The sequence below is a fragment of the Calypte anna genome, chromosome 8, assembly GCF_003957555.1.
Source record: "Calypte anna isolate BGI_N300 chromosome 8, bCalAnn1_v1.p, whole genome shotgun sequence".
Lineage (NCBI taxonomy): Eukaryota > Metazoa > Chordata > Aves > Apodiformes > Trochilidae > Calypte > Calypte anna.
In genome coordinates, this window is record NC_044254.1 from 20,946,664 (window position 1) to 20,961,795 (window position 15,132).

Below are 15,132 nucleotides of genomic sequence, written 5' to 3' on the forward strand. Positions count from 1 at the left end.
GCAAGAGAGAGAACAGGCGAGAGATAGAGATAGCAGAATATCACTTTGGTCTCTCCAGAGGGGGAGGACTGATGTCAGTGAAGTTCCCAAAGCCCATTTCAGCTCCTTGTTTTATAGGCCTGTTTCCTTCAGGCAATTGTTTCACAATGATGAGTAAGCATGGTCAAGTCATATCACTATTGAGTGACCAGACTAGACCTCCACCCCTCTGCTCCTCCATCATTATCCCTATTGTTGTCTAACTTATGCAGGCCGCTGTTTCCATAGGCTCAGGCACTCCTTTGTCAGGCAGGCCTTTTGTCTTGGAGGGCTTACAATGGTGTTTTGACACCACTTCCCACAATAGTCCCTGAGGGCCGGTCAAAGGGGGGTTGGAATCCAATGATCTTTAAGGTTACAACCCAAACCATTCCATGATTCTGCGAGAATAAGAAGAAGCTGAAGAGTACGGGGGAGGTGGCAGCACTCCCCCTGTAGCTTGGGTGCCCCCCATTCCTCCTCAGGAAGGCCAGGAAGAGCTGTGAGCCCACAAACAAAGCTGGGTGCCACTGGGGATGGCTCAGACCAGGGTGCCCACTCCACCTCCAGTGGACACAACTGTTACTGGTACCCAGGGACCCACAAACAGGCAAGAACACCGAGCTCCTCTACTCGCACTCCATGCTGGGGGTGGGTGGGGCAGGGGCCATGGAGAGGCTTCTGGGCCCCCACTGGCCACCTGCCTTTGGGTCCAGTTAGTCCTTGGGGGCCTGAGTGTGCAGATGCCCTTGGGCCACATGGGTTCCCGGTCTCTAACCAAGTAGGAAAAGTTGGGGAGTGGCTGTCCCAGTTCCTGACTGTCCTGCGCCCTTGGGGTACAGTCGGGAGCAGGAGCCTAACTCCCTCCTGCTGTTGTGTCTAAAGGGTGCCCAATCCCTATTGGACAAAGAAACATCGCTTCCAGTCGCCCCTGGCCACTGATTGGCCACCTTTCCCTAACTTCCAGTTGCCCCTGGCCTCTGATTGGTCAGATGCTCTTGGGTTCCAGTGGCACCTGATTTTTGATTGGCCAGGTGTTCCTGGGTTCCCATCGCCCCTGGGCTCTGATTGGGCAGGGCTCGCTGGGGCCTGCTGCCACCTGTCGGTTGCCATGGGAACTTCCTCCCCTCCCCGCCGGTTTCCTGGTGAACTTTCACCCGCTCGGCGGTGGGTCACATGACTGGGGCCAACATGGCGGCGGCCGCTGGGGGCTGATCGGTGGCGCCTGCCCGGCCGCGCCGTATCCGCCCGCATCCCGGGTAGCGCGGGGGGGGCCGCCCGGGCCCACCGCCCCGCTATGCAGAGCGGCAGGAGGGGGCCTGGCGGTCGGGGGTCGGGAAGAGGTGGGTGCAGGGCAGGCCCGGCGCTGGGGCCTTGTCCCGGTGATGCGCAGGGCGGGGGGAATCGGGCCTTGTGTAGCGGCGGGGGAGCGAGTTGTTTACATCGTTGGGCCGGGGGCCCTCACACTTCTCCGCTCTTGTCTCCTCTCTGCAGACCTTCCTGCGGGTGCGAGCGAACCGGCAGACCCGGCTGAACGGTGAGTGCGGTCCCGCGCGGCGCCCCGGGCTGTCCCTGCCCCGCCGGGCCGGGCCGAGCCCCCCCCCCCGCCCCGGCTCGGCCTTCCCCCGACCCAGAAAACTTACCGGACTTGGGCCGAGTTGTGTGACACACACATTCGCCCGCCCCCTCCGCAAGCCTGGACCCGCGACAGAAGGTCTCGACTTGGGGTCGGGGGGGGGTGTGAAAGGCTCCGCGTTCATTCCGGGCTTCCTAGGGAAGAGGTGAGGGGACGGCTCTCCCCGTGGGGTCTCGTCTGAGGGTTCACTAACAGGTCCCAGGTCTTGAATTTTAAATTACGTGGTCAGGCTGCTGCGCTCTCGCGGCTCACATGGCAGAATCTTGCAGTAAACTTTTAAACCAGCAGTCTGAGCCTGCCTGCATCTGACGTCATGGTTTGTTGTTGTTTTTTTTTTCCTTTCAAACCTACAGATGCTGGTGGTTTACTTTTATTCTTGTATTTCTGGGTGTTCCTAGTGGTAAATAAACAAGCATTCATTTAAAAAGAAATAAAACAGAGGTTTCTTATTTCAGAAAGTCCCATTTCTGCATGGGAAAACCTTGAAAGTTTTTTTTTTTCTTTTTTTCCTGGGCTTGAGCTGAAGAAATTTGTTTTCCAAGGCTTAGGCAAGTCAGAATTTACTGCTTAAATAGGAACATTATTCTGTCACCTGATTTTCCATTGCTTATTGGTGATCTAGTATGTGCAATGTAGTCAAAATGGGGTTGTTCAGGTTATCTGGAGGCGTGTTAATTTTGAGCTTCCTGCTGTGATAGTTTGAGATTAAAGCAGTGATGTTGTGCTAAGGCAGTTTAGAAGGTTTAGAACCTTGACAGAATGACAGAAGGCTTTAGAGTGTACTGGTAGCAACTCTCAATAGCAAATAGTTTGCTTGAATTTGAAGTACTACATGTTTAGCATGGTCTTTGCAAATACAAGTGTTATTACACTGCTGTTAACCTGATATCTGTGATAAGTCATACATAACAGAATTCAGAGCTAGCCTGGAGATTTTAAGTATCAACCTTGGAGGCAAAAATATGCAGAACTCATGAAGGTCTATTAAGTCATACAACAAAGAGATGAGTTGCCTTGCATCTATTGCAGGTAACTGCTGGCAGCTGTGATCACATCTGTGCTCCAAGATGAGTGCAGTGAGCTGCCAGCAGCAGCAGGTAAGCCCTTTTCCTGACACAGACTTCAGATGCTGAAGTGCACTGAGGTATTGCTCTTCAGTGACTTGTTTTGTGTGACAGAGGTCTCTGGAGTCAGTGATGTCAAACTGTTTCTTTATCATTTTTAGATCACTGGGGCTAAGCTTCCACCTTTTTTCAGGCCAGGAATGTGCATTTACCTTATGGTGGGGGAAAAAAAAAGTCTATGCCAGGTGTGTGAGGTTCTTGGTACAGCAGAGTCCTTCAGTATGCATGCAGGGTCTTGATGACAGCTGAACTGGCTCAGCAGCATTGTGTGCTTTTTGACTTCAGCCCAGAGAAGGGCAGCAGCACAATCCATGTAGTCTGCAACTGAGGAACTCCTCTAGTGCCGTGTTCTTTAACATTTTTGTGACCCTGTGCTTAGGTAAAGGGAAGTTGCTAGTGTTGTACACTAGTTGCATTGTTTTTTTTTAATCTTATGCTCTTCTTGTATATGCTTTTTGGGGTGCAGTGCATGAAACAGTGCAGTGCATGATCCAGGTGAGGGCATTTGGTTTATTTATATAATGTCCCTGTAATGCTGGTATTGTCTGTGCTGTTGCACACCTCCTCAGTGTCCAGACATTTGGGAGCTAGATGCAGAAATATTAGCTGAAGTGCCTTGGCTTTGTGACTTAAAGAAGGTCAAATGAGGTCAGAGCTGGTTCCTCCCGACCTTGGCTTTTTATGACCATGATTTTTATGTTTGCTGCTGTTCCCAGAACATGCCTATAGTGGTGCCTGGTTCAGCCCTGTGCTGTCAGATTAGTACCCAGCTGGTTGGGTAGGTTATGCTGCTCCTTTCTGTGCATGTGACCTCCGATCACACCCTACTTACTTGTTTCCTCCTCCACATTTGTTTGCACTAAAGCAACTTTGTGGTATTTTTAAGTTTTGCCACACTTGTTAAACAGTTATTTAAGCAGTATTGCTCAATATGGAGAACACTTGAGTGCTTTGGGGGGAAAAAAAAAAGCTTATTTGTCTCTAACTTGTGCTTTCATGAGCTTCTAATCTATCATGCAACTTCAAAGCTTGCTCTGTGAGAATGATTTCCTTATCCCTGTTAGTTTACATTGACAGAAAGTATGTAGGAGTTTTCCAAAGACATCGGGATTTGTATTCCATATTCTTACTGATAGAATGAAGAAACATAGTATCTAGAAAATAAAATCTGTCTGAAAGAAAAATTAACTTGGTTTTAATATGTTTTAACCATACTTTTCTATATTTTTGTAAGCAGCTTATAGTGATAAGTCTGTCAGGCTTCTTGCCAGCAAGGTCCAGAATCACTTCTGGAAACTCCTCCTTTAAAAAGGGCCCCATGGTGTTTGCTCTTATCCCACGTTGTCCTTGAGCCAAATCTCAGCTGCCCAGGTTTTTTGTTCCCAAGTCTTACAAGAGATAAGAAAGAGAAGGTAAAGAAGGGGATGTCTTCCATGAGCTTCTCTTGGCCAGGCTGCAGCATGATTAGGTCCTGACAGCTACATGGTTCATGGGTACCTGACAGTCCAGAATTTTAATTCTCTAAGTCAAACCTTTGACTTAAATTGAACTATAAGTAAGGTGAATGTGTTTGCAAGGTCTGGAGGAGATTAATGTTCTGTCTGTAAGACTCTCTGTTGAGCATTTGTACCTGAGTTTCCCTGTCAGCCCCAGTGAGTTAATCCTGCACCTCTCACCTGTGCTAAACTCACTTTGCAGAGGTTGTGTCCTTGTGAACCCAGAAGTATGAGGTGCTGGTTCCTGATGAACCTGTGTTCTAAAGAAGGCATTTCTTTCATTTGCCTTATTCCCAGTGTTGCCAAACTTAAGCCACCCTGTAAATTGATGCTTATGGAGTTTAGCAGTGCAGAGCAGCTTGGGTAGTCATTCAAAATTAGAAACACAGAGTTAGGAGTTAGTGTATCAGAACATGGAATTGGCAGGTTAAGTATGTGCCAGCCCCAGAGAATAGTGTCAGGTTGGAGGTTGCTGAAAATCGTCTGTATGGAAGTTTGACCATGCAAATGTGAAAGCCCCGCTGAGACCCTTCTATGAATTTGGCCCTTAATGTTCTCTCTGAAACAGATGAACAGCAAATTGTACATAAGGTCTGAAACAAATTCATTCTTGACCATCTGTTTTCTAGCTGTAGCTTGTTCTTCAGATAGCTTTTTGTGCTTTGCCATTGCTGCCTTTGTTCACTTGGATCAGATGCTCTTAGATAAGTTGATCAGCCACAGAAGCCTTTTGTGATAGGTCTAACAAGCTAAAACTGCTCCTCAAGACTCCTCTAGGAGAGTTGCAGAGACCAAGTGCTTTGCTCAGATGTCTTTAAATTTAAGGGTATTTGCACAGTTGACACTCTCACTAGAGTTGTAAAATAGGTTCTTCCAAAAGTCCTTTGGAACCTGCCTGAGAAGCTGGAGGACCATGAGCCTGCTTCTCTGGGCAGAGCTCTGTGGAGGTGGTCACCATGCAGTTTGTTGTTGAACCACCACCAGCATGTCAAGTGATTTTGCCACTGATGGGTGGGGGAGAAATAAACCTAGATGATTTTCACTGGAAAGGAGACAAAAATGTTTCCACTTAATTTGATTGGCCTGCCATTGCAGGAGCTGCTAATGATGTCTGCATGGGACCCAGGGGACCACTCAAACTGGTGGAGGGAATCGTAAGAGATATTGCTAGTAACTCAATCATCTCCTTTGATGCTGTGGTAGAGGTTTGTGTAGTGTTCACTGCCTGATGCTGTGTAAGAGCACTTCTGAGGTAATTAGTGCCCTGGTCCTGAAGGTGAATTTTTGTTTGGGGAGGGAAGTACCAGTGAAAACTAAAACCCATTAGCTTTCCTCTCAGGAAGTTTTGCTGGTCTAGAGAATAACATGATCTTAAGGCATTAATAAAGTTTAGAAGAGAGCCCATTGTGAGAAAAAAAAATCCTTGGTCTCTTCCACCTGTCAGGCAGCAGTGTCTGTGGCCAGAGGCGGGCTGGCTCCTTCTCTTTGCACCTGTGGGAAGACTGGGATCAGTGTACCCTCAGCAGCAGAGGCTTTGTCAAGTGCAGTTTGGCTCCTGCTCTAGCACAAGCAGCTTCTTACCTCACGAGGTCCCAGAGGACCCTGTGTTAGGAAGGAAGGGTAGCTCCTTTAACCAGCTTCTAAGTTAGGTCAGAAAGTTTAACTGAGACCCTGGTCCCTGTTCTCACTCACCTCTGTGTGCTATTTTCTCATTCATAGGCTGGACTGACTCAAAGTCCCAGGGCACCCAATGGCTTTATGTAACCTGAGTGAGAACATGCACATGCAGCAGGATCAGCGTGTAGGGCAATGTAGATCTGTTAAAAGTGAGGCCTCTGATGGCCTAATAATAATTATTAATGCTAATAAAAATCAGTGAACTTGTCACCTCCTGGCAGAAAGTTGGAATAATAACTATGCAGCCTTTGTTCAGTCAGATATAGGAACAGGTTAGCCTTGTGCAAAAACCTTCCCTGAACTCCATCCTCTTCTTGCATATTGCTGCCTGCATCTTTACCTTCCTGAATTAGGAGAGGGAATGGATTTGTTATTTTTTTATCATCCTCCCCTCTCTCATGCTCCCTCAACAGGAGCAAGGGGGAGAGGGATTAGTGAGCTAATTAGAAATGATCGCATCTATCAACACTAATTAACAATCCTCTGGTCTCACTTGCGTGTTCTTTTGAGCTGCTCCCCTTCGGGACAGCCCCACAATCACCCCCCTGCCTTTGGGGCCGCTCCATCCCTTCTGCACTGATTGGAAGTGATGGCCATGCTGCGTGTCCTGTCGGGTAGGGACGTTGCCGCTCGGGACGTGCTTTCCAGGCTGTAGCATTCCCCTTTTGGTTTCTGTTGTCACCAGGGGCACCCTGGGAGTCTGTGGGCACAATGCTGCCGCTGCTAATGACCACAAAATGAAAATGGCAGGGGGATTTGTTTTCAGCACCTTTGTTCCAGTGGCTTTTTCACTTGTGGCACTAAAACTTAAAGGGATGCTTCTTGGCAAAGCTAGATGAGCCAAGATAGGAGCTGTTGGCTGAGTCTTGTGTGGAGCTGGAGCAGGGTGAGGTTCTGTTCCCAGCTCTGCACTAACACTTCAGCACTAGGTCAGGTGCTTGCTCTGGCAAAATGGCCTGAAGAATGTATCCTAGCAGGACCTAAGACAAGCTGTTTTGCTTTTATTGCTGTTACAGGGCATAGACTGGAGGATGGCTGTAAAAAAGTTAAAAATAGTAATAAACTTGCTGAGCAAGACTGTGCCGAATTGATAAGCCATGGGGAGTTCTACCAGGATAATTAAACTGCTCCTTTCCTGCATTTTCTTGTTTAAAAACAGGATGAGTTGGGAGAAAGATATGACTGCGACCAGGATAAAAAAGGCTTTGTTCCTGTGTTTTTCTCTGGTCAGATAGGTGTTTGCTGGAGAATACTCAGCTCGTATCTGATTCCAGCCTCCTCCCCTATTTTGTGCTGGCTCTGCTGAGCTATCAAGACAAGGAAAGAGCATCCTAGGTTTAACATGGAAGAGCCATGCTGGAGGGTATTCACTAAACCAGAACTTCAGAAGTCTCTCATGGACTGAAGTACAAACCAGAAAGAGCATGACTTAACTCTGCTGCTGGTTACCAGGCTGGATGGTGTCAAAGAGGCAGGAGGGGATAGCATTTTGAGGTTCAGGAATGGGAGAGAAAACACAGAATAAATGTTGGGAGTCATTGTTTTATTTACAAATGGAGCATAATTCATATTGAGCATAATAAAATTAGCTATAATACTTCATGATGTTTGCTTCTGTATGGACTGGAAGTCAAGCAGTTCACCTTCTGGAGCAAAAGCTGACAGTATAGGTAAAATAACAACTTTAAGCAGACAAAATAGAAGGGAACCTATTAAAATGCTCCACTAGGAATACGGAAGTGTGTGGAGAGGCAAGTGGGCTGTGGAGCTGTCACTGTGGTGTACCCAACACAAGAGAGGGTTGTGGAGCTTCAGCAAATGAAATCTAGATGGCTGATAAAAGTGGTGCATGTTTACTTGACAGTTTCTGTTGTTCAAAGTGCCAGGTCTCAAAAGCAGTCCCTTTGTGGTCTCAGGTTGCTGCCTCTTATTCTAGGAATGTCACATTTGCAGAAGCCTTTTCATTTTACCAGTAGAGAAATGGGTTTTTTTGGAGTAAAACAGATTGTTCCGTTGTGAGGAAAAGCAGTGCCCAGGGAATAATTTGCAGCCACCTAATCCTGGAGCATCACAGCGTAGGGGATGGTGAATATTCCTGATTCTGGATTGTGGGAAATTATATCCTACCTCAGAGAGTCCTGAGTCCAGTCAGGGAAGCCACTGAGAAAGCCTTGAAACAGGCCTTTCAGGTCTGTGTTGGTGTATTCAGATGAAAATTCATTGTATCACCAAGTGAGTTATAAACTGATGAAACTGAGAGAAAAATTTACAGAAACCTTCCTGTACCCCCATCCTTCTCCTGGTATTCCAGCAGCTTTCTCTGACTCGTTGACTGCAGGGAGCTGTTGATCCAACAGTATTCAAGCATGAGGTTTTCAGAGCATGCTGCAGTGCTCACAGTGTCACTAATGATTTCTGGCTAACGCAGCTTTTTGGTGGTGTCATCTCTCATTATCACATGGGATTTCCTTGGGCTTTTCCTTGTCTCTCATTCAGAATTTTGACCTTCCTTATTAATTAAACAGCAACTTTCCTGCAGCCAGTGATTGAGTTATTCAGTAATACCTGCCTAAAGCTATCACAGTAAGGAACAGAAGTTTCTTTTAATGCAAATGATTTGGTTCCAGATGTTTTGATCACATTAAATGATGTCTCAAATTAACCAGGGATTGGATTAAGCAACAGGCTACCTTGGCTGTTTTTTCTAATCATCATGATTCCTAACATGTTTGTTTTCCAGAGTGTGCCCTCAAGAAGGCAGTGTATCCCCCAGTTTTTCTTTACATTAAAATAATGTGAAAGAAAATATCAGGAACAGAAGTCATCTAGCATAGGTGGTGTGTTTTTCACTGCAGAGATCTCTCCATAAATGTTACCTGCTACTGAGATGTTGCACTAACTTGTTTATTATGTTCTGGGGTAGAATTATTCAGGGTATATAGGAGGCTCCATAGTCCTGGAAGTGACTATTACAAACCTTGTCCAAGGCTTTTCAGGTGCAAAGCAAGTTCCTGGATAGGGAATAGATGTTTTAGTGGATGGACCTTGGACTTAAAAGGCAAAATGCGGGGCAGGATTCGATGGCTTGATCACGTAACCTTCAAAACAATTTCAGGCTTCCAAGAGCAAGTATTTAACCATTTGAATAACTTACCTGAGGATGTGCAGCAGATATCCCGTGTAAAAAAATTTGGTCATTAAATCCTGAGTGGTTGCCTTTCTGAGATCAGGCTGTACTCAGCCACGGGTTACAGGTTTAGTCTGGAAAGTGCTGAGTAACAGTCTCTACAGAGATCAGAATAGGGACTTGCAGTGGGATATTCTTGTGTGAAATCTTGCCATTTCTGCCAAGAGTTTATTATTTGGAGCTGAGCTAATAGACAGAAGAGTGGATCTATTTGACATGTCTTCCTTTTTTTGTTTGTTTGTTTTCTTTTCCTGGTTTCTTCATGCAGCTCGGATTGGAAAAATGAAACGGAGGAAGCAAGACGAAGGGCAGGTATGTCCCCTCTGCAGCCGACCTCTGTTAGGATCCGAGGAGGAGATGAGTAGGCATGTGGAACAATGCCTTGCAAAGGTAGAGGCACAGCAGGCTCGCCAGCTGCCATTCACTTCTTCATACTCCCTACTTTGTCTGCTGTTGATCTAACATGGGGCAAAAACTAACACTGCTGAGCTTGCAGGCAATGCTAACTGTGTCTCCCTAATATCTGTTGTCACTTTTCTTTGTCTTGGAAGATTCTTCGGGATTTTTTTCCTTTGTTGCACTAATAATTTTCAACTTCATGGATCCTTTTGCTGCTTTTGAAGTCTTAAGTTGTGGACTGTAAATAGAGAGCTATTTAAGCTTATGAAGCCTTCTGTAGGACGTCATGCTTCCTATGTAGATCAGCAGGAAGAATTCTTCCTGATCTCTGCCTTTGGCAACATTAGAATTATTTTTTATTGGTTTCCTTTGTAACAGGCTGGCATTTGGAAATGTTGCATGACCATCTTGCTCCAGCAAGTGCATTTGAGCAGAACTATTCTCTTGTTGTTCATCCCAAAGACAGCAAGGAAGAAGCAGGAACACACCCTAGGGGAAGGAGACAGTTGTGTCGTAGGGTTCTCTGTGCTCTTTTCTCAGAAAAAGCCCACAGTAGAGATGATAAGAAATTCATTTTTATTGCCTCAGGGGGCACATTGTGTAAAGAGAGGTGAATTTTGATAGGTGTCTCCCAAAAAAATACATGCTAGGAGAACATTTATGCTGGGGAACAAGCAAATCTGGGGTTTATGTGGTAGGGGAATTCTGCATGTAAAGCAGGGCAATGCATGTTGAAATGCACACTGGCATTATTGTAGGAACCACAGCTAAAATTTCCACGTTAAAATGCTGAATCTTGCAACTTGTTTTGATCCTAAGGTTGTCAAGTTCTTCCAGCACCCAATTACTTCCAGATTTAAATCACTGGGAACGGGGGTGGGAGTAGATGCTGCTGTCCTCTCTGTACTTAGCTGTCCTGGAAACCATCCAGCTTTTCTTCTCCATCCCACCCTGAGTTAACACCAAGGAGTTATTTCATGCATCTCAATGCTCTGCCCTGCTTTGCCCTATGCAGAGAGAAGGTTCATGCATGACTGAGGATGACTCTGTGGACATCGAGAACGAGAACGGCAACCGCTTTGAAGAGTACGAGTGGTGTGGGCAGAAGAGGATACGCGCCACTACGCTCCTGGAGGGAGGATTTCGAGGTGCGCCAGTGTTCCGGGGGGCTTTGTAAATGATTATGCTATGGAAGTTGATCATTGCCTATCTTTAAAGGGAAGGTCCTAGAGGTTTGCCTTTCACAAAGGGTAGGACCTTCAGCCTTTGCCAGGACATAGTGATTTTGGTTTTCTACAGCTCTTGAATGAACAGTCAAAATTTGTGCAAATCTTGACCAAAGCGTGGTGTTACCTCCTGATCAAGAAATGGGGCTGAAGAGGGAATGAGTAGGAATGGGTAGAATGCAGAGATCATTTGGGGAAAATAGCTTCTTATATGTTACACGTAGTAAGAAATACATGAAAATATGTGAAGAGAGGGAAATAGAAATGAAATTGTAAAAATTCCCAGCCTGGAGTGACGAAAGCTGGTGTATCAGCCTCTGGTGATGTATTGAAGGTGACAGCTAAGTCGCTTTAGCACCTGCATAAAATATTAAAGGGCCGGTTGTGCATTTATCACTCCATCCCTTTTAAGGTTGATAAATGAGAATCCAGGAACCTGCTCTGCACCTCCAGCATTGCAAGCCCTTAGGGCTTTCAGACAAACACATTTTATTTTTCCTTCTTCTTTTGCTCCTTCCCTAGTGACAGGGAAATCAGTTACTGAGAAGAGAGTGAGTTATGGCAAAATTTGACCTCTCGTGAGCTTTATTGGTGAATGTAATTTTAGCTAGAAACCTGGCCCCTTTCTTACACTCAGCCCTTTGGCCTCGAAGAGGAGGATTTACTAAACTGTTCGTTGGCATGAACCTCTGGCACTAAGGAGAGTCTCTCACAAGCAATCCACGTAGTGCATGCCTAATGAGAGAAGGAATGCTGGCTTCTTCCGTTCAATAAAGAGGATGGGATGTAATCTCTTCCTATATCAGCCTGGATTTTAATTTAAAATTTCTCAAGAGGAAAGGCTGCTACAAAAGGGAGTTGGACTTAAAAGCCACTTGTGTGCTCAGTGACAACCTGGCACTCCTGATCTGCTCTTACCTTCCTCTGAAATTAAATTGTAGCTGGGTTGTAGCAGAGCAGATGATCAGGAGCACAGATGAGTTTGAAAGGCTACCCAGTAAAGCTCACACTCTGTTCCTGCATCTGGAGCCTTATCTACCATTAACTCTCTTTGTGCCCGCATGGACAGCTGAGTCTGTGTGACCATGAAGGGCCTTAGACTGTTTATGTAGCATAGTTAATACAATCAGTAGAGGGGAAGCATGGGATGGCTGTGTGTCTCTACCATTGTTAGTCCTGGTTAGGAGACTCATCTAATTTCTGCCCTTCTATGTGCATGCATAGTTTCTTCCTTCATCCCCACTGGATACCTGAGTTTTGAAGAGAGCAGAGTCTCCTGGTTCCTTTGGTGTGGACATCATGCTGTCTTCACCTGGTTAACATTCATAGTTGTTTTTCAGTGGCTGTCTTTTCCCTTTCCCTGCCAGTGTTTGTTCTTGTCTTGTTTTAGGGACAGAATTCTTAATTTACATCCCTGAAGCACAGTACAATATTTTGATGGTGCTTTCCAATGCTTAAAACAGCTTCGTCTGGAATTGGCAAGGCCTTCATTAACCCCCGTCACCCGAGGCTTTGTGTTTGGCTCTGTTCCCTTTGCTGAGAAGTAGCAGTGATGTGGAAATCGAAGGCCTTTTATAATGCCAGACAGCCTTTGCCAGGCTACAGGGATGTCACTGGTGTCTAAAGAGATGACATGGGGAAATACATAAAACTGGAGGGGAAAATAGATGTCCATGTGTCTCATTAATTTCTATTTTAATGGTGTATTGCTTTGAGGAGATGTCACAGCTGGGCAAAAGGGGAGCAGGACACTGTGGCCAGTGTCTATAGCAGACCATTGGGCAGCATTACTGAAGTGACTCAAACTGCACACAGGTTCTGGCTTCTTTTTATCATTTTTGGTTAGTGGACAAAGTTCATGTAACTCTCAAGGTGAGGAAAATTCCTTGCTAATTATGTTAAAGATTGATACTGCCAGGTTCTCAGGTGAGGTTGGGATATCCTGTTGCTTTTTTTCTTTTTTTTTTTTTTTTCTTGAAAACAGAAAGATTAGAGATCTGGACAGCCCTGCTCAGGTTTTCTAGAAGGAGCAATTGCAGGCTGAAATTCTCTTCTGTGTGGTTCCTAAGATGAAGCTTCCTTGCTCCCAAGGTGCTGGCAGGGCAAACTTACTCCTCTCACCTGGAGTGTTGTCTTAGAAAGTGGAAATTGTCTGCTGGTGTTACAGCTGCAAACCCCCATTGAGGTCTAGTGTGGCAGAGCCAAGCACACCTTGCCAGAGCTTGGCATACTTGAGGCAGCAGGTGGAAGGAACAGGAGATGGCAGCAAGTAGGAGTATGACGTAACTGAGGAGTGCTGTGTTCTGTTGACTTTGCTGAAGGCATTCAGTCAGGAGTTATTTGGTACTTCTAGCTGTTGTCCTGGCTTCTTAAAGCATCATTTGCTATTGCTTAATTTGCTTAAACAAAACTGCAGGATGTAAACATGTAGGATTTGGAACCACTTTGTTTCAGAAAGGTCCTGCTTGAAGGTAGGGGTTTGCAGCAGGAGAGTTCTTGTTTCTGGTTAGGATAGGTGCAGCAGACTACCAACATGAAATATCAAATGCTGTTTAAATCAAGCTCATGCTTCAAAGTTAAAAGCTTTACAGATACAATAATCAAATATTTCCCTGTCTTACAACAGTGTTGCAAGACTAAAATTTCTCTTGAATCTTGAATTTCTTTTGAATTCTACCTGAATGTTCACTAACCAGCCATCCCTACATCTCTGAAGCTCTTTGTTGCAGGGGATTATTTCATACCATCTCTCTCTAATGAGTTTCTGTGTTTAGGAAGCCAACAAGGCTTTGCAAGTGAAAGCATGGAGTGATTCCCTCTCTGGGTTGTTTTTTTTAACGCTCAACATATTTGTAGCAATTCTCCTGTTCCCTCTCCAGAATGGATGCACGTTACCCTCAGTGTTTACACTGTAAGGTTATCCCTTTAAAGAATTCCTGAGGGAAGTTCAAAAGGGTTTTTTTTTCTTTGAAAGATTCAGTGTCTCTTTTTGTGTGTATGTCTCTTACTTGAAAGAAGGGAAAGAGAGGGGGGAGTGGAAAAAAAAAGTGCTTTATCTGAAAAGAATCACATCAGCTTTGCACTGATAGAAGCTGCTGTCATCTCTTAAACGGCTTAGCACAGTCAAAAGGCAAGAGGACTTAAAACAGTGTCTTACACAGGGATCGATGGGTGGAACACATAACTCGTAACTGGAAAAAAAAAAAAAAGACAGCACGGGGGGAGAGATAACGGTAATGATTGCATTGAGGGAAGCTTGAGGGAGGCTTGTTCTTTGTAACACAGCTTCAAAGGTGTCTGGACCGGTGCCTAAGCAAATTGTCCTGTGAAGTCGCTGCCTCGGGAAGGCGGGGGGATGCTTGCACCTGTCTGGTTTTTAGCAGATGGGACAAAGATCAGTAAATGCCAGGTTAGCAGTTCCCTTCTGCCACTTTGGATTTGAGGAGAGGATTTTTGTCTCTTGCTGTCCATTCTGGGAAGGCGGCTTGTCCTGGAGAGGGGGAAGGAGGCGAGTGGTGGATGGGGTGGTTGGGGAGATGGGGTGTGGGGCCGGGATGTCAGTTTATCGATCGCACCTCAGTCAGGAGAGCTGCAGGCGCAGTGCTCTGAGCACGAGCGGCAGCGTGCTTAATGTGATTGAAAGGCAGTTAAAATGGCGGTGACCTTTTCAGGGGGAATTAGATTGCCTGCCAAGAGTGGTTAGAGGGAGTGATAACGCCAGCTTGAGGAAGCTGTCCAGTCTGCTTCAAAGGGAGAGAGACAGAGACAGGGAAAGCAAGCTAGCAGCAAGTACCACTTAAAGCATGAACCACGCGGCCTGATAGAGCAGAGATTGCTGTTCTCTTTTAGATATGAAAGAGTTTAAGGGTTGTATTTAAGTTCTCTCCACCTGCCCCATCCTCCTCTTCTACCTCCAGTTTTCCCACCAAAAAGCCTTCCTCTGGCCACAGCAGCTCATTAGTCACCGCTGCTCTTCTGGGTTTCTTTTCCTTCAGCAGATCGGTTGAATCGAAAATAACATAAAAGAAAGAAATGCTTTGAAAATTTTAAAATGATAGGCAGCATATTTTCAAGGAAGGCTACTTTCTAAGAAAGATCAACACGACAAGGATCTGGCTGATAGATTTTGATACTCTTGAAGGAGAAACACACAGGGGTTGCTTAGCTCTGAAGTTACTGTTTACTCCTCCGTGCTGACCTCCTCCCAAGCTAAGAAAGGGCTTGTATCTGTTTGTTAATGTTAATGTTTGTTAATTTCAAGGGAAAAAAACAGCACAACTTGGTGTGTGCATAGAGGGACTTGGTAAAGCTTTTTAAGCTTTTACAAATCAGACTTACCATTGAGTAACTTGCCCATTTGCACTGGATC

At 45.6% G+C, this 15,132-nt stretch overlaps 1 protein-coding gene across 1 annotated transcript in view; it reads left to right on the forward strand.

Annotated features, from left to right (window-relative positions):
* The window catches only part of RNF220 (ring finger protein 220), a 217,029-nt gene that overhangs the window by 159,682 nt on the left and 42,215 nt on the right, over positions 1–15,132 (forward strand). The window contains 3 exon segments of the mRNA XM_030455208.1: positions 1,513–1,555; positions 9,407–9,450; positions 10,553–10,685. Of these exon segments, the coding sequence (XP_030311068.1) occupies positions 1,513–1,555; positions 9,407–9,450; positions 10,553–10,685 (220 nt within the window).